Source organism: Lampetra fluviatilis, chromosome 8, assembly GCF_964198595.1.
Source record: "Lampetra fluviatilis chromosome 8, kcLamFluv1.1, whole genome shotgun sequence".
Lineage (NCBI taxonomy): Eukaryota > Metazoa > Chordata > Hyperoartia > Petromyzontiformes > Petromyzontidae > Lampetra > Lampetra fluviatilis.
The window spans coordinates 14,867,595-14,895,445 of NC_136282.1; the positions used below are offsets into that span (position 1 = coordinate 14,867,595).

The 27,851-nt window shown below is 54.3% G+C and overlaps 1 protein-coding gene across 5 annotated transcripts; it reads right to left on the bottom strand.

Annotated features, from left to right (window-relative positions):
* Positions 1-798: 798 nt before the first annotated feature.
* Positions 799-27,851, bottom strand: LOC144933932 (tubby-related protein 3-like). 5 transcript variants are annotated; one of them, XM_078859248.1, is made up of 13 exons: positions 26,849-27,851; positions 24,890-24,941; positions 13,986-14,178; positions 12,607-12,789; positions 12,234-12,353; positions 11,127-11,378; positions 6,796-6,875; positions 6,102-6,287; positions 5,546-5,658; positions 5,042-5,159; positions 3,589-3,687; positions 2,517-2,688; positions 799-1,369 (listed from the first exon to the last, which is right to left on the bottom strand). In XM_078859248.1, the coding sequence occupies exons 1-13, from the start codon at positions 26,893-26,895 to the stop codon at positions 1,236-1,238; spliced, it is 1,749 nt and encodes a 582-aa protein (XP_078715374.1). In that variant the 5' UTR covers positions 26,896-27,851; the 3' UTR covers positions 799-1,235. The 5 variants fall into 5 exon arrangements, with proteins under 5 accessions (XP_078715374.1, XP_078715378.1, XP_078715377.1 ...); XM_078859252.1 differs by lacking the exon at positions 11,127-11,378; XM_078859251.1 differs by lacking the exons at positions 24,890-24,941; positions 26,849-27,851 and adding an exon at positions 20,985-21,123.

Genomic DNA, 27,851 nt, shown 5'->3' on the forward strand with positions numbered 1-27,851 from the left:
TAACACTGAACTCCAGCCGCGTGGGTACGCGGCATGACTTTAAACACGTACACAAAGGACAAAGATCCCCCGTACAGCCTTAACAGACTGTTGGGGCAAGTGCTGTTAGCGAGAACCTATGAAGCCCAGAACGGCACACGATGGGGTGGATGGCCAGCACCACGACCGGCCGCCTTTGTCTTCCTCGTGGCGATGTTTTACACTTCGTACCACGTACTCATTTGAGGCCGGGTCGACCTAGGGGAGGCCCATGACCGGTTCAGATAATCGTCACCGGTGTTGGCCGTGAGCAGGAATCGAACTCAGGTGGCCGAGATTCGTCGAGCAGCGTGCTAACCGCTGCACTCCCGCTCCCCATAGCACAACACGCACACACGCATGCACGTTGAGATTAGGGCTGAACGATTTGGGGACAATATCTAATTGCGATTTTTCTCACAGATGTTGCGATTGCGATTTGCGATTATTTTTTAAATTCAAGCTTCAGTTCAATATTCACTGTGCAATAGATTTAAAACATGTGATGGAGCATTAACACATGATACCATCAACATTTGAACTGTTCTATATATTCTAATGCATGGGCGAGAACTTAAAAGATATGAATTGCTTCCAACATGTATTTTTTTTAATGTTTTAATTGAAATAGAACAATCAAACATAGAACAATTGTTAAGTTAAATAAATAAAGCCATAATAATACAAAATAAAACAATTTCAATCAGAAAGTAATAGGACTTTCCAAATCACAAAAAATCGCAGCCTTTGCGATTTGCTCATCGCATTGTTTCAAATTGCGATTTCGATTTGAAATCGATTGATCGTTCAGCCCTAGTTGAGATGATGCTGGGATTCGATGCAGGGGTAGGTTGGTGCGAGCTCTGGGAGTGGTGACCTGCGCGTGATTGTGAAGAGCAATCGTCGGAGTTTCACCGGGAGAGCTTCTTGAGCTGCTGGTGGCGGCCTGTGGGTGCCTGCCAAGCGTCGTGGGGGGTAGTTCGACGACTCGCTGAGAAAACCTCCAAGCTCGCGGGTCAAGGTTAGAGCCCGGGTTTAGGTCCAGGGGCTAGGGGATCCGGACTTTAGGGCTCCAGGGTTATAGGGGTGGAGGAGCCTGCGTGAGATTCCAGTCACGATCCCAGGCGTTCCCTGCGGGTGTGGGGGGCGGCGGCGGCGGGGGGAGGTGAGCCGGTAACATCGTACGAGGGGGGGGGGGGGGGGGAGTCGAGCCCATGTCACTCGCACGCCAACTTCCCGTCGAAGCTGCTCAGCGCGATCGCGAAGGCTTGGAGGGCGCACATGGGGTAGCTGTAGTCCATCGTGAACACCTCCTCGGCCACGCGCCCAAACTGCATCACGATGTAGTCGACTGAGAAAGGTACACGCGGGGGGTAATAGGGGCGGGGGGGGGTAATAGGGGCGGGGGGGTAATAGGGGCGGGGGGGTAATAGGGGCGGGGGGGTAATAGGGGCGGGGGGGTAATAGGGGCGTGGGTAATATGGGTGGAGGGGGGGTAATATGGGAGGGGGGGTAATATGGGAGGGGGGGGGGGGTAATAGGGCGGGGGGAGGGTAATAGGGGCAGGGGGGGGGAATGGGTGAGAACAATAGAAAACAAACGTAGCATTGAAACGAGAATCGTTGAAAGTTTGGGACGGCGTTGGCTGCGCGCTCCCCACCGTGGAGACGGAATCTGTGCCCGTGTGGAGGAGGCGCGAGGGGGCTCATTGCGAATCGTGAAGCCGTGAGAAAGTAGCGATGGCTTGCGGAGGGGGGAGGTGGGGGACGGGGGGGGGATGAAGAGGCCTTAATCCAGCAGTGAATTGATCATAGCTGCTGCTGCTGATCATGAATTAATCTCGTGTGTGTGTGCTGAACTTCTTTCGCACCGTATGTAGCCAATCGTGCGAGTCGCAGTGGATTGTTGCTTCAAGAGCCAACCCGTGCTTCCTGGAGGCCCAGGGGAAAAAAACAACCCCCTCCCACCCCCTTTTTAAATAGCTACAAAAACACAGACACACACACTCAGACACACACTCAGACACACACACAGACACACACACAGACACACACTCAGACACACAGACACAGACACACACACAGACACAGACACACACACACAGACACAGACACACACACACAGACACACACACAGACACACACACAGACACACACACACAGACACACACACAGGCCCTTTGTGGGGGGGAAGGGCGGCGGTGGTGGGGGTCTCTCTGGTGTGCGGGAGTTCCGATAAAATCTTCCCCTTTGTTGCATCTCCCCCTCTCGGGGCGTGCGTGGAGTTTCCCTTACCCCATCCACCAGTGGCTTTGATGATGACTGTCAATGATGATGATGTACGTACGTTGAACTTCATTCGCAAGCAACGTACGAAGCCAACCGTGCTAATCGGAGGTGCCTGGGGAAGAACGACGAACTAAACGCAACAACAACAAGAAGAAGCAAGGGCGACCGATGGGTCACGGTGATGACGATGACGACGACGACGTCACTCACGGTCCGTGTCGTGCACGATCTGGAAGTTCTTGACGGACGCCTGGGTGACTCTGCCGTGGAAGTTGAGCACGTAGCTCTGCGTCTCGTCGTTCCACACGGGCGACTTGTTGTGCAACTCGATGAGGCCCTCCAAGCTGTGCATAGTCCAGCGACTCAGCAGCGAGTCTCGCTCCTGCACCCGGGGGGAGGGGGCGGGAGTTGTGGGGCGGGAGAGGTGGGGAGGAGAGGGGGGTGGAGGGTTAGTGGAGGTGATGGGGGGGAGGAGGGGAGCGGTGGCGCAGCGGTTAGCGCTACGCTGCGCTACGACACCCGGCGACCCGAGTTCTATTCCCGCTCACGGCCACTACCAGTGACGATTATTTGAACCGGCCCTAGGTTGACTCGGCCACAAATGAGTCTCCAGTAGGGAGACAAAGGCGGCCGGGCGTGGTGCTGGCCACCCACCCCCTCGTGTGCCGTGCCGACCTTCATAGGTGCTCGCTAACAGCACTTGCCCCAAACAGTTTGTTAAGGCTACACGGGGGATCTTTGTCTTTGAAGAGGGGTGGACGTCAAGTGGAGTGAGCGGGGGTAGGGGGGTGGGGGTATAAGTTATGGGGGGTGAGGAAGAAAGGTGAACGGGAGGGGGAGTGAGTGGTGGGGGGGGGGTGATAGGAGTGGGTTGAGTTGTTGCAGACGGGTGAGTGGGAGGGTGAGTCGGGGGGGTGAGGTTGCGTGGGGGGGGGGGTGAGTCGGAGGGGGTGAGTCGGGGGGGGGGGTGAGTCGGGGGGGGGTGAGTCAGTGGGAGGGTGAGTCGGGGGGGGTGAGTCGGGGGAGTGGGAGGGGTGAGTCGGGGGAGGTGAGTCGGAAGGGGGAGTGGGAGGGTGATTCGCGGGGGGGGGGGGGGTGAGTCGGGGGGGTGGGTGAATCGGGGGGGGGGGTGAGTCGGGGGGGTGAGTCGGGGGGGTGAGTCGGGGGGGGGTGAGTCGGGGGGGTGAGTCGGGGGGGGGTGCGTGTGGGGGGTGTAGATTGCGACGAATCTGGAGCGAGCTTCGTGGCGAGTGGCGTGCTTGTGGACGCGAGGGGGTCTCACGCCGCGGGGTCTGATGGCCACACGCTGCTGCTCGGCGTCCATGCCGGGGATGACGACGGTCATGCGGCGCGGCCCTTTGAAGCCGAGGACGTTCGTCTCCTGCCGGCGGCGAGAGCGGACGGGGTCGGCAACCGAGTCACGAGCAACCAGCGACCAGTTGCTGGCAACTAGCAACCGGTTGCCAGAAACTAGCAACCAGTAATTAACAACGAGTTGCCAGTAACTACACATCGGCAATAAGCGACAATCAACAAGTATCAAAGCTACTAGCGACGAGTAACCAACAATGGCCAACCGCTTGCGAATAACCGGTAACCACAAAACAAACGGCCACTGAAACCGGTAACCGGGAACGAGCCTCAGGCGGCCAGACACGTTGAGGGGCGTACTGAGCGCCGTCTTTGGGCCTGAGGGAGATGGACAAGAGGGGAGGGGGGAAAGAGGGGGAGGGGTCAGAGGGGGGGGTGGGGTCAGAGGGGTGGGGTCAGAGGGGGGGGGTCAGAGGGGGGGGGGGTCAGAGGGGGGGGGGTCAGAGGGGGGGGGGGTCAGAGGGGGGGGGTCAGAGGGGGGGGGGTCAGAGGGGAGGGGGGTCAGAGGGGGGAGGTGGGGTCAGGGGGGGGGACAGAGGGGGGGTCAAAGGGGGGGTCAGAGGGAGGGGGTCAGAGGGGAGAGGGGTCAGAAGGGGGAGGTGGGGTCAGGGGGGGGTCAGAGGGGGGGACAGAGGGGGGGGGGTCAGAGTGGAAGGTCGGGGGGGGGTCAGAGAGGGGGGGGGTCAGAGGGGGGGGTCAGAGAGGGGGGGTCAGAGGTGGGGGTCAGGGGGGGTCAGAGGGGGGCGGGGAGTCAGAGGGGGGGTCAGAGGGGGGGAGGTCAGAGGGGGAGGGGCAGAGGGGGGGGGGTCAGAGGGGGGGAGGTCAGGGGGGGGAGGTCAGGGGGGGGGACAGAGGAGGGGGATCTGAGGTGAGGGGGAAACAGAGGGGAGGGGGGGGTCAGAGGAGGGGGGGACAGAGGGGAGGGGGGGGTCAGAGGAGGGGGGGACAGAGGGGAGGGGGGGACAGAGGGGAGGGGGGTCAGAGGGGAGGGGGGACAAAAGGGAGGGGGGGTCAGAGGGGAGGGGGTCAGAGGGGAGGGGGACAGAGGGGAGGGGGGGGTCAGAGGTGAGGGGGACACAGGAGGGGGGTTGTAGTTGTACGGCACTTCTTGTGCACCGTACGTAGCCAGCCGTGCTAATCTGAAGGAACATCACACACCGCGATTGTGCCTAGAGATGATCGATCATTAGAGGGGGGCGGTGTGGAGGGGCGGGGTAAGGGGGGGTTGGAGGTGGTGGTGGTGGTGGGTAGGGGGTGGAGGAAGTTGGTGGTGGTGGTGGGTAGGGGGTAGTGGTGGTGGGTAGGGGGTGGTGGTGGTGGTGGGTAGGGGTTGGTGGTGGTGGTGGGTTGGGGGTGGCTCTCACGTAGCACACGGCCGCCATCTCCTGTCGCAGCCCCGTCCCGTCTCGCGCCAGGGCCCCCCGCTTCTCGAAGCTGAGACCCCCGTCAAACACCGTGAACTTCGTGCCCATCAGGTTGGCCCTGAGAAGAGAGGGTGGGGTGGGGGGTGTGAGGTTGGGGGTGTGGATCCGGGAGTTTCTTTTCACCACGCGAGACGGTGGTGATGTTGGTGGTGATGTTGGTGGTGGTCCACGTGATCGTAGTAATCGTGGTAGTGGTGGTCGTGATGGTGGTGGTCGTGATCATGGTAATGGTGATGATGATGATGGTGGTCGTGATCATGGTAATGGTGATGATGGTGGTCGTGATCATGGTAATGGTGATGATGGTGGTCCTGATCATAGTAATGGTGATGATGATGGTGGTCCTGATCATAGTAATGGTGATGATGATGGTGGTCCTGATCATAGTAATGGTGATGATGATGGTGGTCGTGATCATGGTAATGGTGATGATGATGATCCCACCTGAGTTTCCCCACGAAGCTGTCTCCGTCTCGGGACAGATCCACGGGGTCCGTGGCGATCAAATAGTTGGAGGTTTTGCTTCTCTTGCGCTTACGGCCAGCGAGGAGGAACACCTGCATCATCATCACCATCATCAGCATCATCACCATCATCAGCAGCAGCAGCATCATCATCCGCTAACCTTTCCGTCATTATCTCCATGTGCAGGACAGAGTTGGGGTCCATGCCACCACCATCACAGCAGTCATCCATCAACATCAACACTTTCATCAGCGCAGCACAATTCTCATCACCACTATTACCACATTCATCAATTGCATTGCCATCATCATCATCACCACCACAACCATTATAATCATCATAATCATCATCACCACCACCTCCACCACCACCTCCATCATCAATATCATCAAAATCATCAAAACTACAACCACCACCTCCATTATCAATATCAGCATCACCACCATTATTACCACCACCTCCATTATCAATATCAGTATCATCATCACCATCACAATCAGCATCATGATCATTATCATCATCATCATCCGCTCGCCTTCCTGCCGTCGTCTCTCTCCATGTGCAGGAAGTAGGTGGGGTACATGCCCCGGTCCATGCCCTTCTTGTCGCGAGTGATGCGGCACATGACCGTGATGCCCTGCGGCGCCGGCATCAGCGCGAACGCGTCCAGGTCGCCCACCTCGATCGGGGGGGTCCCCAAAGGGGTCTCAGCCGCGGCGTCCTAGCGGGGGGGGAGGTGTTAGAGAGGGGGTAAGGGGTGGGGGTTAATAAAGCGGGGGCGGCGAGGAGGATGGGGCGGCAGGAGGGGGCGCTATGGGGTATAGAAGTGATGGTGGGCTGCCCCCCCCGCTCCCCCACCCGTGGAAAGTTTAGGGAGGTGATGAGGGGTGGAGGGTTTTTTTGGGAGGTGATGGAGGGTGGAGGGGTGGAGGGAGGTGATGGGGTGGGGGAGTGTAGGGAGGTGATGGGGGTGCGGGGGGTGTAGGGAGGTGATGGGGGTGGAGGGGTGTAGGCAGGTGATGGGGGTGGGGGGGTGTAGGGAGGTGATGGGGGTTGTGGGGTGTAAGGAGGTGATGGGGGATGGGGGGTGTAGGAGGTGATGGGGGTGGAGGGGTGTAGGGAGGTGATGGGGGGTGGGGGGAGGTGATGGGGGGTGGGGGGAGGTGATGGGGGGTGGGGGGAGGTGATGGGGGGTGGGGGGAGGTGATGGGGGTGGGGGGAGTGCTCGCCTTGTCAGACTTGCCCCCCGATGGGGAGTCGTTCTTGTCCGGATCGCCACCGTCATCCGCTCCCGGGCCTCCCTTGCGACCTAAAGAAAGGGGGTGCGCGGTACCCCAACTCATAACGACCCCCTCAAGGCAGGTGGGGGGAGGGTGAGGGGCGGGGTTAAGGAAGTTACAACCCCTACGGGGGGGGGGGGGGGGCACAGAAGACGCGGCCCGCGATTGGCGTCCCCACCGTCGGTACACGCGAAGCATCGTGGCCCAGGGCCGGCCCGAGGCATAAGCGAACTAAGCGGCTGCTTGGGGCCCCCTGGCCACCAGGGGGCCCCCGAATCGTTTTTTTTTTACAATTAAATAACTTAAACAAGTGATATAAATGAATTAATGAATGAATGAATAAATGATTCAAGACAAGAAAATTCTGTCGACAACTGCTGCTTTGTCACGGCTCACGGATGTCACGGCTCATTGACAATTCGCGTGGGCGCGGGCGCGGGCGCGGGCAGGTGCGCGCAATTGTACGTCACGATAATAAATACGCCTAAGCCATGTCACAAAAAAGGACGTATCCCTCTGGTGCCGAAAAAAGAAAAAAGAAAAGGACCGAGGAGGAGAAAAAAGAGCGAGATAAAGGTATGTTTGCATTATTATTTACAGTATGTTTTGTGCAGCAGCAGCACAAATTGTGCTCACGTCACTTGAGGAAGCAGCTAGCTAGTCATGACTCATGATATTTTTATAAGCCATAAAAGTGGTAATATAACGCACCAGAGCTAAATCCCCGCCACAACAGTGAAATGTTATTAATATACATTTATCTAGGTAGTAGGTGTGTATTTCACGTTGATAGATATCGGTTTAAGTTGGAGAAAACAGCGATGACAAGCTTAGCTAGCATTGCTGTTTGTGTTGAAGTGAATATTCCAGCTTCATAGGCAAAGCACGTGCGGTCTCTGCTTTAAGATCTTTGGCAAGCGATGGTATTGATCTTTATGAGAAAATATACCAAAGCCATGTTAGGTGGGGAGACTTCTGTAATGAAAATAGACTTCAATTGTATTAATATGGTGGCAACTGATGTAGCAGTGCTATCCTCATATTTATAGGCTGCAGTAGATCACCATGTTAATTTTTCACCATACTGCAATTATGCCTCATTTGCCAATAGAATATGAATTGTTAGGTGTGGTGTGGAATTGCTTTAAGTCTCTAAGTGAGGTTAAAGAGAACTTTGGAGTGCTGCTCAATTTTAGGGAGCTAGATCAAAAGGTCCGGAGGGAACAATGTGAGCTTCTTGGGGAAAAACTCTCTTGTGGAGAGGAGGCTGATATTGATGGTAGCGCACTGGCAGTAGAGATAGAGAGTCTTCCTGAACTTCCCCAAACTATGATGACTGCCTTTGAGCTTCTCACATACCTCTCACAAAATGAGATGTGTGAGCTTTACCCAAATCTTTGGGTAGCTCTCAGGATAGCCTGCACTCTGCCTGTGTCAGTTGCCTCAGCAGAGAGGAGCTTTTCCAAGCTCAAATTGATAAAAACATATTTGAGATCATCAATGGCCCAGGAAAGACTAAGTGGACTTGCAGTCATTAGTATTAATAACAAAGTTGGCCAAGCAATACCATACAATGATGTCATTAGTGACTTTGCCTCCAGAAAAGCTAGGAAGGAACGATTTTGAGGTCATTGTTGTACAGTTGACATTGTTGAACCCTTGCTGTTCTTATGTTTGCTTTCATTATTTAAGTATCTTTTTTTTTGTAACATTCTATTTTTGATTAGATTAATGTTTGTCTATTTTGGTTTTATTTAAAAGATTGCACATTTAATGCACATTTGCAAATAATTTATTTAATATGTTTTTTGTGACCGTTTGTATTCAGAAGTTTTAATAAAAGAGTGAAGTATTTTAAGTGTTGTTTTTATTTTTTATTAATACATAACCTCACTGTATTCGTTTATAATATTCGCTATAACATTATAGTGTGACATTTGTGTCAATAATCTTCTAGCACAGATGAGTCTGCGTGGTGGGAGGGGGGCCCCCAAATCAAATTCTGCTTAGGGCCCCCAAGAGGCTCGGGCCGGCACTGTCGTGGCCGCACTAATCGGGGGCTCGAATGGGGAACATTCTCGACGAAAGTGGCAGGCAGGCAGGCAACAAGGGTGCGTTTGCTAATTTGGAGCGCGCACTGCGCCATGCACCGCGCGAGACCCAAGTTTGATGGCCCGGCTACCATCAGTGGCGAGTGGTGTCCGAACCGCCCCACCACCATCACCACCACCACCTTTGCCAACACGCACTGATGTTTGAGCCAGTGGTAGAAATTCCACGTTCCTATGGCGGGAGCGTATCTATTCGTTCGCAACCACTATTGACAGTTGAATCCGTTTATCGACCCCGCAGCGAAGATGATGATGATGGGCTAAATCGTCCGGGAATTAAAATCGCACGCTTAGCATTCTGCGTAAGAAGCGCTCTCTCTCTCTGACCACCGCTGCGGTTGATCAAACAGTAATTAGACTGGTGATTAATTCGATGCGTAATTGGATGGGTAATTAATGAGAGGAGTAATTAGGCGTATGCAAGCAGGTCACGTGGAGTATAATCGGGGAGATGAGGTTATTGTTGTTGTTGTTGTTGCATCTGTTTAGAGAGAGCGGGGCACGGGCCCATTGCATCTCTTCCACGAAGTGGCATGAACAGAGGAGATTCTAGGAGAATACATTAAAAGATATATAATAATAATAAAAGGCAAAGTTGTGATTATGTGTGTGTTAAAAATGTTTAGCGTACTTCCCGACATGCAACAAACTGGAAATTTGCCATGTGGGTACTTTCCAGACTGTACACCATGCAAACATTATTAAAATACACTTTTTGGGGGGGGAGCTCAATAATGCATTAATTTTTCACACGGCAAGTGAGCTGTGACGTCAAATCTGTCACGTGATCCACGCACGTGGAAGCGTAGCGCATTGTAGTGTTGTGCTGCGCTACGAACCCGGCGACCCGAGTTCGATTCCCGCTCACGGCCACCACCGGTAACGATTATTTCAACCGCTCCTGGGCCTCCCCTAGGTCGACTCAGCCTCAAACGAGTAACTGGTGTGGTGTGTGAACATCGCCACTGGGGAGACAAAGGCGGCCGGGCGTGGTGGATCCAAGTCCCGGGCGAAGCCGGGTCGTACAGCTAGAATATATAATAATAATAAAAGGCGAGTGTGTTTATGAGTTGCGGCGAACGATGGAGCAGTTCGATTCCCGCTCACGACCAAGACGAGTGGCGATGATTGGAACCACGCCCTGGACTTCCCCGCTGGAGGTACGTACGGTGCGAAAGAAGATCGACATGGGTACGGCCTCGAATGAGCACCTTGTGCGGTGTGTAAATATCAGCGCTGCTGTGGGAGACAAAGGCGGCTGGGAGTGATTATATCCACACCACATCCCCCTCTCGCAGGTGCGCCGTGCTGGCCTTAATAGGTGCTCGCTAACAGCGCGTGTAGATTACACAATCTGCGTCGGCTGCATGTATGGGGTACAACTCTTTTGTCAATCCACTGCTGGATGAGGGCCTCCACCTTGACCATACCTCTCACCACGCTTTGTCAGTGCGGGTTTTGCGAACGCGGCAGTCGGAGCGGGTCATTAGAAGTGCAGTACAACAACGGCCCTTTGCCGCACTGCATCTGCCGTCCCGAGGAACCTGTTTCTAGGAACGGCCCATCCAAGCAACGTCCAGCCCCCAACCTCTGCTTAGCTTGCGAGACGTGGAGGAGACACAATGCCGGATTATCCAAAAGTAGCGACAAATGCTACGGGCGCCGCACTTTCAAGCTATCAATTCCGGTTCAGTGATTCTGCACTTGCTCTATTACTATAGTACTATACCGCCTTCAACGTTTATGAACGACTGGGTGTTTAAGATTGGCGATTTGTCGTATTACCCGGCCGTATAACAAATAAAAAATATACAATTATTTTACGATGCAAGTTAAACATGTGTGTGTTTTAATATTTACGTATTTATTTTATTTGGGGCCCCTTTATAGCATAACGCTACAGAACCCCGCACGAGCCTCATCCGGCACTGCAGGAGACGGGAGACCCCTCCCAGGTGCCGCCGGGGGTTTAACGACTGCCCAGTCTCCGTCCCGGTGCGCTGCCCACCGCGCTCCATCGCTTCCGCAGATTTCTCCTCTCGCCCGATTGCCCCCTAGTCCCGGTGAGCGATGTTCCCCTCGGAGCGCTTTACGTGCGGGGAGGGGCAGCGAGGGATGGCAGTGACGTGGGCAGTGATGTGGGCAGCGAGGGGGGCAGCGTCACCCGACCTCTTCGCTTCACTCGCTTCTCCTTCTTGGCCGGGGCAGCTCCGTCTGTGCTGCTGCTGCCCTCTGCGGGGGCCGCTGCCCCTGAGCAGCTCTTAGCCGCTGCCCCCGCATCCTTCGCTGCTGCTGCTGCTGCCCCTAGCACCTTCATTGACCCCGAGCCCCCCGAAGCCAGGAAGGCGCTCATGGGAGCCGCCTTCCTCGGCGGGGGTTTGGCCGCCTCGGTGGTGGAGGGGGTCTCCTCGGGGGCGGGGGCTACTCCAGGGGCCGTTGGGGGGCGGGGGGGGAGGGGGAGTGGGGGGGGGGAGCGAGGGGGGAGCGAGGGGGGAGCGGGGGGGGGTATGGGGGAGAGGGGGGTGCGGGAGCGGTGGGGTTAATGGGGGCGGGGGGGGGGCACGGGGAGAGGGGGGTGCGGGGGGGGGGTAATGAAGGGAATTAGAGAAGGGGGGGGGGTATATTAGGGGCGGGGCCGGGGGAGTTGGGAGGATGCGAGGGTGGGGGTTGGGGGAAGGTTCAGAGAGTTGGGGGGGGGGGGGGTGCGCACACGGGCAATGGGCAAATGAATAACAAAACAAATTAAAATCAACAAACTCAGGGTAACGAGGCGGTAGCGACGAGAGAGAGAGAACACGGCACGGATGGTGATGATGGTTATGATGAAGGTGATGAATGGGATTCCGATCCGGCCAACGATATTTACCGTGCAATCCCATTGCTTCTCCTGCTCATGCTGTTGCTGATGGTCGCGGGGATGGTGATGATGATGATTGTTGTGTCAATTACGTTGACGATAATTATTAGTTGGTGATGCTGATTCCGCTGACGATTGATTGATAATTGATCCTGATGCAGCTGTTGCTGATGATGATAATAGTGTTTTAGTGATACCACTGGAAGCAATTGTCTGATTCTGCTGCAGCTACTGCTCATGATGGTAATGCCACCGGTTAAGATATTTTATTCTGCTGCTTCTGTTCCTACTACTCCTATTGCTGCTACTCCTACTGCTGCTATTGCTGCTACTGCTGCTACTGCTGCTACTGCTGCTGCTGTTGCTGCTACTGCTGATGATGACGAGGAGGAGGAAGAGGCGGAGGAGGTGCAGGACACCTTGTTTCTGTCTGGGCTTCTTCTCGCGGCGCGGCGGCTGTTTCTTCTTGGGAGGAGGCGCCGCTCGGCACGAGGGGATCTCTGGGATGGACTCCACGGAGCAGGCGTCGTCATCCCGGTCTGTTGAGACCATAGGCACGTGTCGGGGGGGGGGGGGGCGCAGAGGGGTCAATTGGTGTTGGGGGGAGGAAGGTGGGGGGGGGGGGGAGAGAAGGTGGTCCGAGGCGGACAACGTGAGTGTAAGCAACCGATGCGGGAGGTCCGGTTGCCCGGTTGCCGGTGGACCCACCAACGGGCACTTGGATATCAACATGGACTCGATACCAGCCACGTGCGTGGCTGGTGAGGACTGTCGTGGTGAGCACAAACTCACCATCTACCTCGTCCTTCTCCTCCTCTTGCTCCTCATGCTGCTGCTGCTTCGGCTGCTCTCGTTTAGGAGCCGCTTTCTTCACCGCTCCTCCCGCCTTGCGGCTCTTCCGATTCGTGGTGGCGCCGGGCTCGCCCGCGAGGTCGGAATCGTCGCTCTTCTTGCGAGGAGATTTGACGGACGAGCCTTTGATGCGTCATCGCCATCGTCATCACCACCACCGCCCATCCAGCCGTGCACCACCAACCCCAAACCCGAAGCCACATCCACCCGCCGGAAACCCCCCCAGCCCCCGCACCCCATCGCGTGCGGGTTATGGGTGATGGAGCAAAAAATAGAAGGTGGGGGGATGGGGAGAAAGCAAAAAAAACAGCAAAGAAAAAGAAGCAGAGAAGAATAAAACGTGGAGAACGGCAAGAGACCATGACGTGAGGTGAGTGTGCATGGGGACCACATGAATGGACAGCGGTTTGAAGACGACTTGGCACGTAGTGGGTCGTCGATTGAACGGGGAGTGAGAGCAGGCTTTTGTAAGCGCTCTCTGTGTAAAGTGAAATGCGTGCGTCATCACAAAAGTGGAACACGAATTTACATTGAAGAGGGGGGTAAGAGTGAGGGTGGGTGGGGGTTAGCGCTGGGGTCTGGTTGGCTACCGTGGTTAGGGCTGCAGTCTGGTTGGCTGCGTCGGGTGGAGGAGGGCATTACGACGCATTTACATTTTTGTGATCTAACCCAACCAAAACGTCTTTATGAATAATTTTTTTTGCGAAAAGCCTTTTCGCGTGAAGTTGAATCGTCGTGATTCGGTGATTGTAGAGCTGTGATCGCGAAACCCCCCAGAGTTTCCGCTGTCCGCCACTCCCTCTCCATACGGACAATACATTTCTCGCGACTCCTGGGAACACATTCATTGTCGAGGGGGGATGGGGGTTTAGGGGGTTTGGGGGGTTCGGGCCCCCGGGAGTGGGAGAGCAAGGCGGGGGAGGGGGGGTCCCGCGGCTCAAGAAGTCAATTTGAGTGTTGGGTCAACACAGCTGTGGGTTTGTGGTGTGCGTGTGGTGTGCGTGTGGTGTGTGTGTTCGTGTGGTGTGTGTGTGTGGTGTGCGTGTGGTGTGTGTGTTCGTGTGGTGTGTGGGTGCGTGGGGTGTATTGCGCGTGTGGTTTCTGCACTAAAAAAACCCTATCAGCGTTTCCCGAAGAACTGCACTGTGGTCCACTTTCATTACAGGTCACCATCGAAATGAACTACGGGCGCATGTGACCGCTGCGCACCGCTCAATGCTTCGACACGGATCGAACCCTGGAGCGTGCCACTCAATCGCGCACGTGTTCTAGTGGGCGACTCGCGCGCGCGTGTGTGCGTGTGGGTGTCGCGTGCTCGCCGTTGCTCGCTCCGTTGGGGGTCTCCACGAGGGGCGCTCTCTCCTCCGAGCGGCGCGCCCGCCGCTGCTTCCCCCCCTTGCTGCCGCTGCCGCCGCTGCCCCCTCCCGCCACCTCGGCGCTGCCCTCGTGCTGTCCCCCGGAGCTGGGCTGCACCAGCAGCGGCTGCTGCTCGTTCCGCTTGCGACGCTGCTTCTGCTCCAGCAGAGCGCGCTGCACACACACACACGCGACACGTGCACCGGGGATCACGCACTGCGCCACGGCCGAGCGCGATCAGTTGCGTGCAACCTGGGTTTGCGTGCGACTGAATCGCAACACGGGTTTCGTGCGACTTAATCGGAACCTGTTTGCGTGTGCCTAAATCGCAACCTCGTTTGCGTGAGACTTAATCGCAACCCGGGTTGTGTGCGACTTAATCGCAATCGGGGTTGCGTGCGACAGAATGGCAACCTGGTTTTGCGTGCAATCAAATCGCAACTTTGGTTTCGTGCGATTGAATCGCAACTTACTTTGGCTCATAAAACAATGGCTAATAAAACAATGGCTAATGAAACAATGGCGAATAAAACAATGAATAATGAAACAATGGCGAATAAAACAATGGCTCATAAAACAACGGCGAATAAAACAACGGCGAATAAAACAATGGCGAATAAAACAATGGCTAATGAAACAATGGCGAATAAAACAACGGCGAATAAAACAACGGCGAATAAAACAATGGCTAATGAAACAATGGCGAATAAAACAATGGCTCGCCAGATAGTAAAATGTTGTCCATTCGCTTCTCCAACACACCGGTTAGTGCTGTACTAGTAACGAATTGGCGCGTTCTGTTTCTGTGACAAACCTTACTAAATTGGCTGTGTCGGGTGGTGGCGGGTTTAACGACACATTTATATACTTACGCGATCTAACCCCCAAAAAACAGTGGTAGGTCTGTGCATATCACAGAACTACCACTGAGATATAGCTCCTTTTAAGTGACCTCTGTTGCAAACTGCAGTGGGGGGGGGGGGGGGGCACTTTCCTACTTGCACAGCAACGATTGGTCAATGCGAGCAGGGAGGGGGGGGCTCTAAGCAGGAGCAACCCCCCACGAACTCTGTTACTCACCAGAGACGATGGGACGGGGGTGGTGGCGTGATGTAGGTGATGGTTGATGATCGAAAGCATGGAGGACAAACACACACACACGCAAAGACACATATCCCCCGTATAGCTTTAACAAGCTGTCGGGGCAAGTGCTGTTAGCGAGTACCAATAAAGGTCGGAAGGGCTCACGAACGGGTGGGTGGTCAGCACCACCTTCGTGCCCCCGTGCAGATGTTAACTACCTCGTCTGGTGTGCAGGAGGTCGTGGGTTCGATCCCGACCCTGAAGCCTGCTGTATATTTGGAATTTGCGTGTCTTTCTCTCTCATCATCATCACGGTGGCTTGGAGATTTTAACTACCTCGTCTGGTATGCAGGATGTCGTGGGTTCGATCCCCACCCTGAGCCTGCTGTATATTTGGAGTTTGCGTGTCTCTCTCCCCGTGGTCAGTACGATTTTTTCTCCGGGTTCTCCGGGATTTCCCTCCATATTCATAATCAACATCCCGCGTTTAGAGTATTTCTCCACGTGATGATGACGATGATCCACTTCGTTGAGCTATCAATTGTGTTCAGATCGCTTCTGAAAAAGAGCTACATAGCTCAGTGGGCCTTACCCGGTAAAATGGAATATAACATTTTTAATAGCTTAGTCTAAGAGTGTACACATCGCTCCAGGTACTCATTTAAGGCTGAGTCGACATAGAGGAGGCCCTGAACCGGTTCAGATATTCTTCACTGCAATTGTCCGTGAGCGGCAATTTTATCCGGGTCGCCGGGTTCGTAACACAGTGCGCATAACCACCGTGATACCACTCTCCACACTCAGACAACAACAACAACAACAACAACCCCCCGTGTAGCCTCTCATCGCAGCAGGAGGTGGTGTTAGAACAGCGCCACGCCCGACCGCCTTTGTCTCCCCAGTTGTTGAAATTGAATACACACCGCACAAGATACAGTACTCATTTCAGTCTGAGTCGACCTAAGGGAGGTAGGTCCAGCACACGTGCACACGCACACGTGCACAAGACATAGGGACGATTGCACGATGATGCGACAACCATTAGGAATGAAAAATAGCTGATGACGCCACGCAGATTAAGAAGGACGAGATGCCCAACAGGTGATGGATTGGGAGGGAGGGAGGGTTGGGAGGGTGGTGGGGGGGTGGTGGGGGGGTGGTGGGTGGGTGGTGGGGGGTGGTGGGGGGTGGTGGGGGGTGGTGGGGGGTGGTGGGGGGGTGGGTTCTGGGGGGGGGGGGGGGTGGCGCGCTGCGCTACGAACCCGACAGAGACCCGAGTTCGATTCCCGCTCACGGCCACCTACACCAGTGACGATTATCAGAACGGGCCGTGGGCTTGCCCCTAAGTCCACTCGGCCTGCAACGAGTCTCAACTGAGTACCTGATGCGGTGTGTAAACGTAGCACACTGAGGAGGCAAAGGCGGCCGGCGGGGGGGGGGGTCCTGGCCACCCACTTTCTCGTGTGCCGTGATGGCCCTCGTTTGTTGCTCGATAGCGTCACCTGCCCCAGCAGTCTCTAGCGGTTACAGGGGGTTGAGGGGTGGGAATCTTTATCTTTGTTTCTGATGAGAGCGGAGAGTGGAGAGAGGGTGGTGGTGGGGGGGAGATAAGGAGAGTCGGGCACGTTATCTCGACTCTGGCGGCTTCGGTTGGTTGGCTTGCACGCATGGGAGAGCCCGCACATGTGTGTGTCACGTGTGTTGTGTGGGGGAGCGGTGGCGCAGTGGTAAGCGCACCGCCCTGCGAACTCAGCGAGCCCAGATTCGATTGCTGCTAGCGGACACAACTTGAGTTGGATAATTATCAAAAGCGGTCCTCCCCTAGGTCAACTCAGCCTTGTAGGTGGTGCGGCGTGTATATAACACGTCAGTCGGGTGCTGTATTTATGTATGCTGCACTTGGACGACTCGATTCGTTCTCCAGGCGCGGCAGTTGCAACAATGAGGGCAAGTTTTTATTTTGTGTTTTGTATAAATCCATCCTCGCACCGCCTGCCTGCGTCGCTGGGTTCACCGCCGTGACATCGATCGGCAGCTCCCGTGTAACGGTGGGGTAACGTGTGAGAGACCCTACGTCTTTCGAGGCGTCTGGGTAGCGTGGAAGAGTAGGCCAAAGCACCCGCCAGAGGGTCTCTCTCTCTGGAGTTCCATAAACTATATATATATATATTTTTATTATACCACTGTGCTCTATAGCTCTCATTCAGAAGCGACCTGGCCACAAATGATTGCCCAACGAAGTGGCTTATCACGTGGGATGTCTGGCATTCAAACACTCTAAACACGTGACGTTGATTCTAAATGTGGAGGGGAAAACCTGAGGACGCAGAGAAAAATCCACGCGACCACGGTGAGAGAGAGACACGCACAGACTCCTAATGTACAGCAGCAGGCGTCAGGATCGGGATCGAAGCCACGACCTCCCGCATACCAGGCGAGATAGTTAACATCTCGCCACCTCGTGGGGGGTCTTCCACCATCAGTGGCGTGAGCAAGCAATTGCAGGGCTGCGCCTTTACCGTGTGCATATATTTATATATTTTACATTTTGATCGTGGGGTCTAATTTCCGAGGGGGGGGTGTCCAAATGCGACGTCGGCTCCGTGCGCTCTTGGCCCCGAGAGCCACGACGGCTCGCGAGCGGCATATTTGTCTTTGTTGTGTTGCGCGCGTGTCTCTCTCTCTATATATATCTCACACTCAAGTAGCAACTCGCAGCCTCTATCATAGCAACAGCCTGAGCAAAACCCACGGGGAGACCGAGAATCAATCACGGGAAGCTCCCCCGAGAGACACGGGGAGAGGGGGGAGAAAGTGGAAGCTTGCATCGTAAAAGATACATTGTCATCGATAGAAGATCAATTCATCGATGGGCATTACCATTACCTGCAAGACGCAGTCACGGTTATCATCGTCGTCGTCGTGATTATACAATTGTCATACTTTTCGTCAATCAATCATCATCATCATTATAATAATATTAACGATAAATCTCTCCTATTATAAACAACGTTATCTTCACCGTCCGTTCCATCTATCGTCATCATTATCATCATCATCATCAATTAAATAATGTATTCCATCATCGTTATAACGACAACACAATTGTCATCATCGACCTTTTAATCGTAATATTCATGAGCACTATCAATTACATCCCATTAATCATCATCAGTCATCCCAAAACCGGATTGCTCCTGATTAAAAAACAAACCCCAATGTCTTTAGGGCTCTGAGACTTTCCTGGGTGCAGAATGGGTCTTGTTATAGTGACGATGATGGTGACGATGGTGATTTGAAAAACAAACGTGTTGTGACCACGTGGCGCTCAGCTAAGCGGGTAAATAGCCGCGTCACGTGGCCTGGATTTTAAGAGGCAGCTGCAATCTGGCTCCTCATTAAACTAAAGATCAGCTTTGTGTAAATTTGTCCTCAAGATAATTATGGCTCTATGAGCCACAGGTGGTCAACAGCACTGAACCCGCAGGTAGCCCTAGTCTGGCTCAATGAGCCACAGTCATTAACATCACTGAACCCTTGGGTAGCCTTAGTCTGGCTCAATGAGCCCCAGTCATTAACATCACTGAACCCTTGGGTAGCCTTAGTCTGGCTCGATGAGCCCAAGTCATTAACATCACTGAACCCTTGGGTAGCCTTAGTCTGGCTCAATGAGTCACAGTCATTAACATCACTGAACCCTTGGGTAGCCTTAGTCTGGCTCAATAAGCCACAGTCATTAACATAATTGAACCCTTGGGTAGCCTTAGTCTGGCTCTATGAACCACGGGCGGTTAACAACACTGAACCCTTGGGTAACCTTAGTTTGGCTCTATGAGCCACAGTGTTGAACACTGAACCCGGTGACGCTGTGTGGTTGCTACGTCAAGATGCGGTTACAGATGTCGCCCTGTGCCGGCGATTACGAACGCACGGGCTGCACGCGAAGTCTAGCAGCCTCCCGCTGTGATTATTGAGCGGATCTGCAGGGCCCCCCCATGCCTTCTAAACGCTTCCACACGAGCGCTCACGTCGTGACTCGGCCGGGCATTAGTCAGACAATACGATGACTCTATCCCGAGGGGGCACTTCAGCCAGCACCTCGGGAGAGGAACACATAGAGGGCATCTGACTCATGAGCTTTGCCTGCATCCCTCGCCGTCGGCGCGGCCGTAAGCCACCACCGCCAGCACCAATCCTCGCCTCCTGCTTGTCGGTAGGTGAGCCCACAGTAGCCTGGGGCTCGCGGCTACCCACACCTCGCCACCCCCCTCCCCACACTCCCTTCGTTCTTTAACTTTGACCAGGAGACACTCCTCGTTTGACAGTAGCTTGCCTCGAGTGGAGGACTTCACCCCGGCGCGGTGTGCCTTAGAGCCAGAACCAGTCCATCAGACCTCCTGTATCCGAGGTCCAGACAGTACCGGTCCAGCTCCGGACAGAAGGATGGCAGCCTCTCTTCTCCTCCCGAGTAAGCGTTTGCGGACATTCCACATCGTCTGAGCTGCAATGATTGACAGTTGTTGGGAGGACTCCACTGGCTCTGCTAGACGCCTGTCCCCTCTCGGCCTCCACCACCGTCTTACACAGACTTTCAGCAGAACAAATGTAAATAGACCAAACATGTAACCACCCTTCAGCCACGCGTCTCGTACAGAGGCGTTGCAAATGTTCACGTATTTGAATGGGCAACAACAGCCAACTGGAGGCAACGAGACACGGCAGAAAGGCAACTTCGTTGATTTGCGGGTAAGCCCGCGTGAGTACAATGCGTGTCGTAAACCCTCCTCCACCCGATACAGCGAATTATGAAATGTGTCACGCGACGACTAAGCGTGCTAACTTATGACCATGCGAGTGTGTTGGAGGGTGACGTCGGAGATCCAGACTCCTGTCAACTGCCTGATGATGCTGGTTGTACATCACCAGCGACACGTCAGTAGCACCGCATTGTAAAACATGCTGCGGCATTGCTGTCCAACACACCGGTGGTGCTGAAAGCAGTGGTACATTGGCCACGTTTGACGGGAGAGAGGGGGGAGCGGGGGGAAGGGGGGCGCGGGGGGAGCAGGCGAACGGGAGAGGGAGGGGGTTATGAGAAGAGCGACCTGGGAAGAATGAAGACAAAGATGGAGAACGGGTGAAGAGTCAGACGAGAAGGAGGAACGGGAAGACACGGGGGAATCTGGAGTTGAAGGGGATCGGGGGAGGGCGGGATGTATGAGAGGGATGTTGAAGAAACGGGGATCAAGGGTCGACTTGTGAGGGGGGAGTATAATTTATAATTTAGAGCAGCGGAGAAGGGTAATAAATGGGCGGGGGGGGGGGGTCATGGAGAAAAGACGGAGACGGGGAGCAGGAGGAGAGGAGTTGCAGGTCACGAGGGGAGCAGGGGAGGGAGCAGGCGTCATTTACGCATGACAGTGGCGGCGGCGGCGGCGGTGGTGATGGCGGTGATGGTGAAGATGGCGGTGGTGAAGGTAGTGATGATGGGGGTAGTTGTGATGCTTCTAGTAATGGTAATGATGGGTGAATGTGGTTCGTGGGAGTGGTTTTGGTAACGATGATGGGTGAGGTGGTGGTGGATTAAGTGATGGTGATGGTGGGTGAGGTGGTGGTGGATTTAGTGATGGTGATGATGGGTGAAGGGGGTGGTGGTGGATTTATTGATGGTGATGATGGGTGAGGTGGTGGTGAATTTAGTGATGGTGATGATGGGTGAAGGTGGTGGAGGAGCAGCAGCAGAGGTGGCGTCTCGCTCTCACGCGCAAACTCTGCGATGTTTACGGAATGAAGAGAGAGAGAGATGGAGACAGACGATCGAGAGAGAGAGGGAGGGAGCGAGCCAGAGCAGCGCGCACTCCCGACACGAGCACACGAACCTTCTCGTGGGACATCCTGAAGCGGCGCGGCGAGGAGCCGATGCCTCGCGTCTCTCGCCGTCTCCCCCTCCCACGTCTCTCGCTCTCTCTTCCTCCTCCTCCTCGGATTATCACCCCCGGTCTCTGTCGTCTTCCGATGAATGAATGCTCCCCTCAACACTCCCTCGCTCCCCCCACCCTCCTATCGCCGCATGCCCCCCCCCCACCACTCCCCGCTCATCCCTGTGGGGGTCGCCGCTCATCGGGAATCCGAGATTAGCGCTGTAATCTGCTCCGTCTCCATGGGAACCCGCGACACGACGCTCAACCCACGCACACCTGGGGAGTGTCACAGGCGCGGCGAGGGGCGTGTTCCCACGATTCAGCCGACCCCACGCACACCGCCGGCCCTGCCTGCCCACGCTCACCCTGCCCATGCTCACCCTGCCCACGCTCACCCTGCCCACGCTCACCCTGCCCATGCTGCTCACCGAGCCGCGCACCCACTCACCGCCATCAATGCAGACCCCCGATCGCAAACTCCCCCCCCTCCTCCCCTATCCATCTCTCACCCCACTCCCTCACCACGGCCGCTTTCCTCTCTACGCAGGAATGGTAAAATACTAAAACAACAATCTGCGGAAGTGAGTTTTGTTGTTGTGAAAGGAAATGTCAGTGGATGTCAGATTAATACGGCGGCGAGATGTTACCGCCCTCGCCCGGTGTACGGGTGGTCGTGAGTTCGATTCCGACCCTGACGCCTGCTGTGTATTTGGAGTGTGCGCGTCTCTCTCTCTCCACGTGCTCGCGTGGGTTTTTCTCCGGCTCCTCGGGTATTCCCCTCCACACTTAGACTCGACATCACGCGTCTCGAGTATTTGGTGGCTAGAAATGTCCACGGGATGACGAGCCACGTCATTTGTGGCCAGGTCGCTTCTGAACAAAAGAGCTATACAGCCCAGTGGGGTCTTACCTGGTAAAATACAAAATAAAAATGTTTTAAAGAAGGAATTAATGTTTCATGCCGATGTTCTCCTCTTTAGTCTCATCGTTTACGAGGGACAATGGCAACAGTATTGGATTCCTAAATCCATCTGTGCGAAGCCAGGTTAGTTTTACGTTCTATAATTACACATTGTAATCGTGTGCACCTAATTAAATCGTAGCCTAAACATGCGAATCGTCCATCTTACACAAGCAACGTCAACATGGAATGTGCGATTGCTGTTGAAATCGTGAGACTGCTTCCACGCATTTCTACTCGCTCCTGATTGTCCCTGATAAGCGATGCACCCTTTGCTGGGCTGGGGGGAGCGAGGTGGGAGGGGGCCGAGGGTGGGGGGAGCGAGGTGGGGGTGGGGGCGAGGTGGGAGGGGGGTACAGAGCCAGTCGCTAAGCGCGGATGTAGATCGGCAGATGTAGATATGGTTAAAGGTGCGGCCCGTCCATGATTACGAAGCGTTTAGTGCGACGCTTGGGACACTTAGGGAGGTTGTAGCGAGGCATCCTTATCGGCGAATGTGTTGGGTTCATTGATATTTGTGCTAGGAGCTAACGCCGTCCCTGAGTGCAAGCAATCATCATCATCAACAACATCATCATCAACCGGAGGTGTCATTATATTTTAAACCAAATCTGAAGATGTCGGTTTTTAGGATCGTGTTTAAGTAATCAGCGCATGTTTAATAATTCTGCTCCACAACAACAACAACTCAACTGTCGAGTCGTTCTAGATTCTAGAACAACCCTGCGTAGGTGCTGGAGGTTGTGCTGTATCGATCTCCGAAGCCTCTACCCGGCAAAACGTCGGACATTGTGCCGAACAACACTCGGTACAACCCCATAAACACGTGGGGGGGGGGGGTTTATTTAGATTTAATTTCTTTCTAAAAATATTCTCCGGGACAAAGAGCGCTATAACGAATCGGCGTTCCACAAGGCCGCACTAAGCGAGGTCTGCCCTTCACGTGTATGCTCTAGGCGACGTCGTTTTTGTGTCATGTGCTATGTAGAAGGGTCATTGTCCGAAACGCCGCCTATTAGAAGTATATTTTAAGGCAGTGCACTTGATAAATGTGTTGAGTTTTCTTGATAGGCATTGGATGTCTTTAGCCCTTCTGAAACATTGGAATTCGATGAGTCGTTGTTTAATGAACATCGCGGTGAATAACAGCGCCTCTTGTGGCTGCACGACTGACGTGAGCCCGTTGAAAAACAAAGACAAAGATCCCCCGTACAGCGTTAACAGACTGTTGGGGCAAGTGCTAAGAATCGGTTTGAACCCTTTCTGGCAATAAAACAGTTGTGTTAAGATGTCAAAACACCAAACTGAAACCTTTTTGCACTAAAACTATGTCTGCATTAACCACATATACCGTATTTCCCCGCATATAACCCGCGGGGTATACCACTTTTTACAAACAAAACAAGACCCTGCGGAGTATATGGAGGCGCGGGCTATCTGAAATTTCATCTTCTTGGTTCTTTCGGTAAAGTCACGTAGAAGGGAAGTAATAAAATAATAAAAATAAAACATAATAAAATAATTCTCACGACGTTTCGGCCACAACGTAAGCAGCCGTCCTCGAAATATATCTGAAATTTGTTTTGCACAAAACGCTATTTTTGCGGGGAATATGCGTCTGGGAGTTACATGCGTATGCGGGTTACATGCGGTAAATACGGTACTTGTGGTGAACATGCAAACAAAAACATGCTCTGGTAGTATATGATGATGCATTGTCTTTGAAAACTGATTGGTCCACACCAGAGACAGCTTTCTTTAAAGCCTAGTCTCCAAACGGTGTTAGACCAGAGGACGCCAAAAGGCGAGGTTCGACGTACAAACATACAAGGGGACGTTTTGAGTTGCTCGGCTTCATGCGCCAGGAGTTCACCTTCGCCGTCATCTTCTTTCGTACGGCGGCCGTGATGTCGACGCAGAGAAACCACGACAATCTCACACTCACCGCGGCCAGGCGCCGAAAGCGCACGCTGTGAGAACGAGAGCGGCGAAGAGAACGTGCCCCCCCCATCCATCGTGAGCATCAAAGCGCTACTCCCTGTCCCTGCCTGTCTGCCTCTCTGTCTCTGTACAATGTGCAGCCTCTCCACCGCTTAATTTGAACACATTTCAAGGACGCAGAGAATTCGGAGCCACGCACACTGCAATTGTTTGTTGCTGCTAATAATTAAATTAATTGCAATTTGCAAACCCCCACCCGACCACCCCCCACCCCATCCCTTAACCCCATCCGTGGACCACGTCGCAGTTGCACCGCCTGCGTGCTTGATAGACAAGCCACTTTCCCGAAGCTACAATTTCCGCGCTCTCTCTCTCACCCTCTCTCCCACTCACACCCCCATGTCTCTCTCCCTCACACTCTCTCTCTTTACAAGAGCGTTTTCATTCATATGCGTGCCTTACCTGGCCAATAAGCGCCACGATCTTGCAAACTCCATCCGTGCCCAAGCGAAGACGGCAGTTTACAGGACCAGCAAAATATAAAAAACCGATGCCCTCTGAGTACGGTGCTCCGCGGGGTCACAATGTTCAGGGGGCTGCTCAAGGCGCCACTCTCGCTGGGGCACCGCGAACCACTCCGATGCCAGCGACGCGCGCGTGGCTCTTTGAACGGTGGCGAGGGGAGACGGTGAAGACCTCTGCACCGACGCTCACGGCATTCTGCACTTCACTTTGTTAACGAGCTGACGCGTCTTGCGCGTGGCGTAGCGCGTGGCACGTGTAGTGGTCTCTTTGTGACGTCACGCTGCATTCGATGTCACGTGGTATCGAAATCGACTCCAGTGCATTTTTTTTGCTGCTGGCAGCGATAAAAGTGGTTTAAAAGTCAAAAGTCTCACTTACTCTCTCACTCACACTCTCTCACTCTCTCTTACTCTCACTCTTTCTCTCTGTCACCCACCTGTGTGTCGAGTTTCTCTTTGTTAACAGCCGCTCCGTCATTTTCCAACAACCTGGCAGACACAGCGTGTGGCTCATTAAACGACACGAAACACACAACGGCAAAGATCCCCCATATAACCTTCAACAGACTGTTGGGGCAAGTGCTGTTAGCGAGCGCCTACGAAGCACGGCACGTCACGCGAGGGGTGGGTGGCAAGCACCAAGCTCGGCCGCCTTTGTCTCCCAAGTAGCGATGTTTTGACGCACCGCACCAGGTACTCATTTGAGGCTGAGTCGACCTAGGGGGTGGCCAAAACCAGTTCAGATAATCGTCACTGATATTGGCCGTGAGCGGGAATCGAACCCAGGTCGCCAGGTTCGTAGAGCAGCGCGCTAACCGCTACACACACACGTGTGTAAGTGCACACACACACGATTATCCTAATCGGTCCTGAGCCTCTCCTAGGTCGACTCGGCCTCAAATGAGTACCTGATTTTGGTGTTAAAATATCGCCAACTGGGGAGACAAAGACGGACGGGCGTGGTGATCGCTAACAGCACTTGCCCCTACAGCCTGTTAAGGCTGTACGGGGGATCTTGTCTCTTTGTCTTTGTGCAGCGTAGCTGAATCGCGGTGATTCCCAGCGGCACTCGCAACGCTCCGCTACACAGCCACAAACACAGTCCCCGTCGCGGAGATGACGAACGCCGCTCACTCCGCAACCCGTCAACCCCTCATCCTCACGGCCAACAACAGGAGCAGGAGGGAGGGAGGGAGAAAGGGGGGAGGGAGGAGGTGGGGTGAATCATGATAATGATGGTACCGGACTGCGCTCTGTGTTGGTGGTTAAGATTTGGAGACACGAGGGGGAAAGTAACGGTGAGTGGTGGCGTGGAGTGTGGGTGGGGAGGAGTGGGAGGGGGGTGGGCGAAGGGACGAAGGGGATCAAAGCAAAGGGGATACTGTGCGACCCCCCCCCCCTCCGTCTCGTATCGTCATGGCGCCCTTACAGGTAGCTCTAGTCACGCATCCTTGCCTGGCTCCGGCGAGGGACGGAGAGTCGCGGTGGAGTGACGGGAGAGTCGAGGAGGAGTGACGGGCGAGATGGGTGTGCCCCTGGTCAATCAGTGAGAGAGATCGCTACATCCATGCTCCGCACGGTCGCTTGGTGTTTCCCTCCACATTTAAAACCAACGTCACGCGTTGGAAGTGTTTGGCTGGTGCGATACATTTCCACGCGATGACAATAACCCCACTTCGTTGAGCTACCATCTGTGATCGCCAACTCGCCTCTGATCAAGAGCTACGTTGCTCAGTGGGCCTTACCTGGTCAATAAAAACGAGTTTATAGTCTAGTTTACTGTCTGTGTTGCTCGTTGTCTCTCACACACACACCCATCCGATTATCACGGTTAGATATGTACGGTGAGAAAGAAGTTCAACATACTCTTTACACTCCCACCAATTACCCACATACTCATTCACACACTCTCTCGACCATTCACCCACACACCCTCTCACTACACTCTCACCCACGTACTCCCCATACGTTTTCACCCACGCGCACTCTCTCACTCTCTCGCACGCTCTCCCACTCTCTCACTCTCACTCTCTCTCACTCTCTCTCCCACTCTCTCTCACACACTCTCGCACTCTCTCGCACTCTTTAACACTCTCACTCACTCTCTCGCACTCTCTCCCAGGAACTCTCTCTCTCACCCTCTCTCTCACTCTCTCTCACTCTCTCACTCTCTCTCACTCTCTCGCACTCTCTCACTCTCTCTCACTCTCTCTCACCCTCTCTCTCACTCTCTCGCACTCTCTCACTCTCCCTCACCCTCTCTCTCACTCACTCTCCCAGGCTCTCCCACGCACTCTCCCTCACCCTCTCTCTCACTCGCTCGCACGCTCTCCCACGCACTCTCCCTCACACTCTCTCACACTCTCTCATTCTCACTCACTCTCCCAGGCACTCACGTCTCCTTGCCCCACACGCTCCTCAGCGTCTCCGTCTTCAGGGGCATCGCCGCGACGCCTCAAGCACCCGCACTCCTGTAGTCCGCGATTTCACCCGCACTCCTGTAGTCCGCGATTTTAACTGCACTCCTGTAATCCGCGATTTCACCCGCACTTCTGTAATCCGCGATTTCAACTGCACTCCTGTAATACGCGATTTCAACTGCACTCCTGCCGTCCGCGATTTCACCTGCACTCTTGTAATCCGCGATTTCAACTGCACTCCTGTAATCCGCGATCCACAGCGGAGGGCGCGATGTGCATTTGTGGACAGGCAGCCTCTGTGTGTCTCTCTCTCTACACCGTGTCTTTGTGTGTGTCTCTCTCTACACCGTGTCTTTGTGTGTGTCTCTCTCTACACCGTGTTTTTGTGTGTGTCTCTCTCTCTCTGCACCGTGTCTTTGTGTGTCTCTCTCTCTCTCTCTGCACCGTGTCTTTGTGTGTCTCTCTCGCTCTCGTTGGTCTCTGTCACTCTCGAGTCTCTGTCGATGTGTCTCCCTCTTGTCTCTGTGCGTGCGTTTCTCTGTGTATCCCTCGCGTCTCTGGATCTCTGTGTCTCTCTGTATCTCTATGGTATCTCTCTCGTCTCTGTCTATGTGTGTATCTCTTTCTCGTCTCTCTCTCTCTGTATATATCTCTCGTCTCTGTCTATGTGTGTGTGTCTGTGTGTATCTATGTGTGTGTGTGTCTCTATGTGTCTGTGTGTGTCTCTGTGTGTCTCTCTTTCTCTATGTGTGTCTCTGTGTTTCTCTTTGCGTGTGTATGTGTCTCTGTGTGTGTCTCTCTCTCTATGTGTGTGTCTGTGTGTATCAATGTGTGTGTCTCTGTGTGTGTCTCTGTGTGTGTCTCGCTCTATGTGTCTGTGTGTCTCTCTGTGTGTGTGTTTCTGTGTGTGTCTCTCTACGTGTGTGTCTCTGTGTGTCTCTCTCTCGGCTCGGGCTATTGACCGAGGCCTCGCCTCGTG

What these genes read in the sequence shown, in the direction of transcription:
- LOC144933932 (XM_078859248.1), bottom strand. Translation starts at nt 26,895, where the DNA reads ATGCCCCTGAAGACGGAGACGCTGAGGAGCGTGTGGGGCAAGGAGAC. An exon ending in GAAGCCCAGACAGAAACAAG is followed by an intron (nt 11,379 to 12,233) that starts GTGTCCTGCACC and finishes CCCCTGGAGTAG; the next exon opens with CCCCCGCCCCCGAGGAGACC. An exon ending in CGGGGGGCAAGTCTGACAAG is followed by an intron (nt 6,288 to 6,795) that starts GCGAGCACTCCC and finishes CCCCCCCGCTAG; the next exon opens with GACGCCGCGGCTGAGACCCC.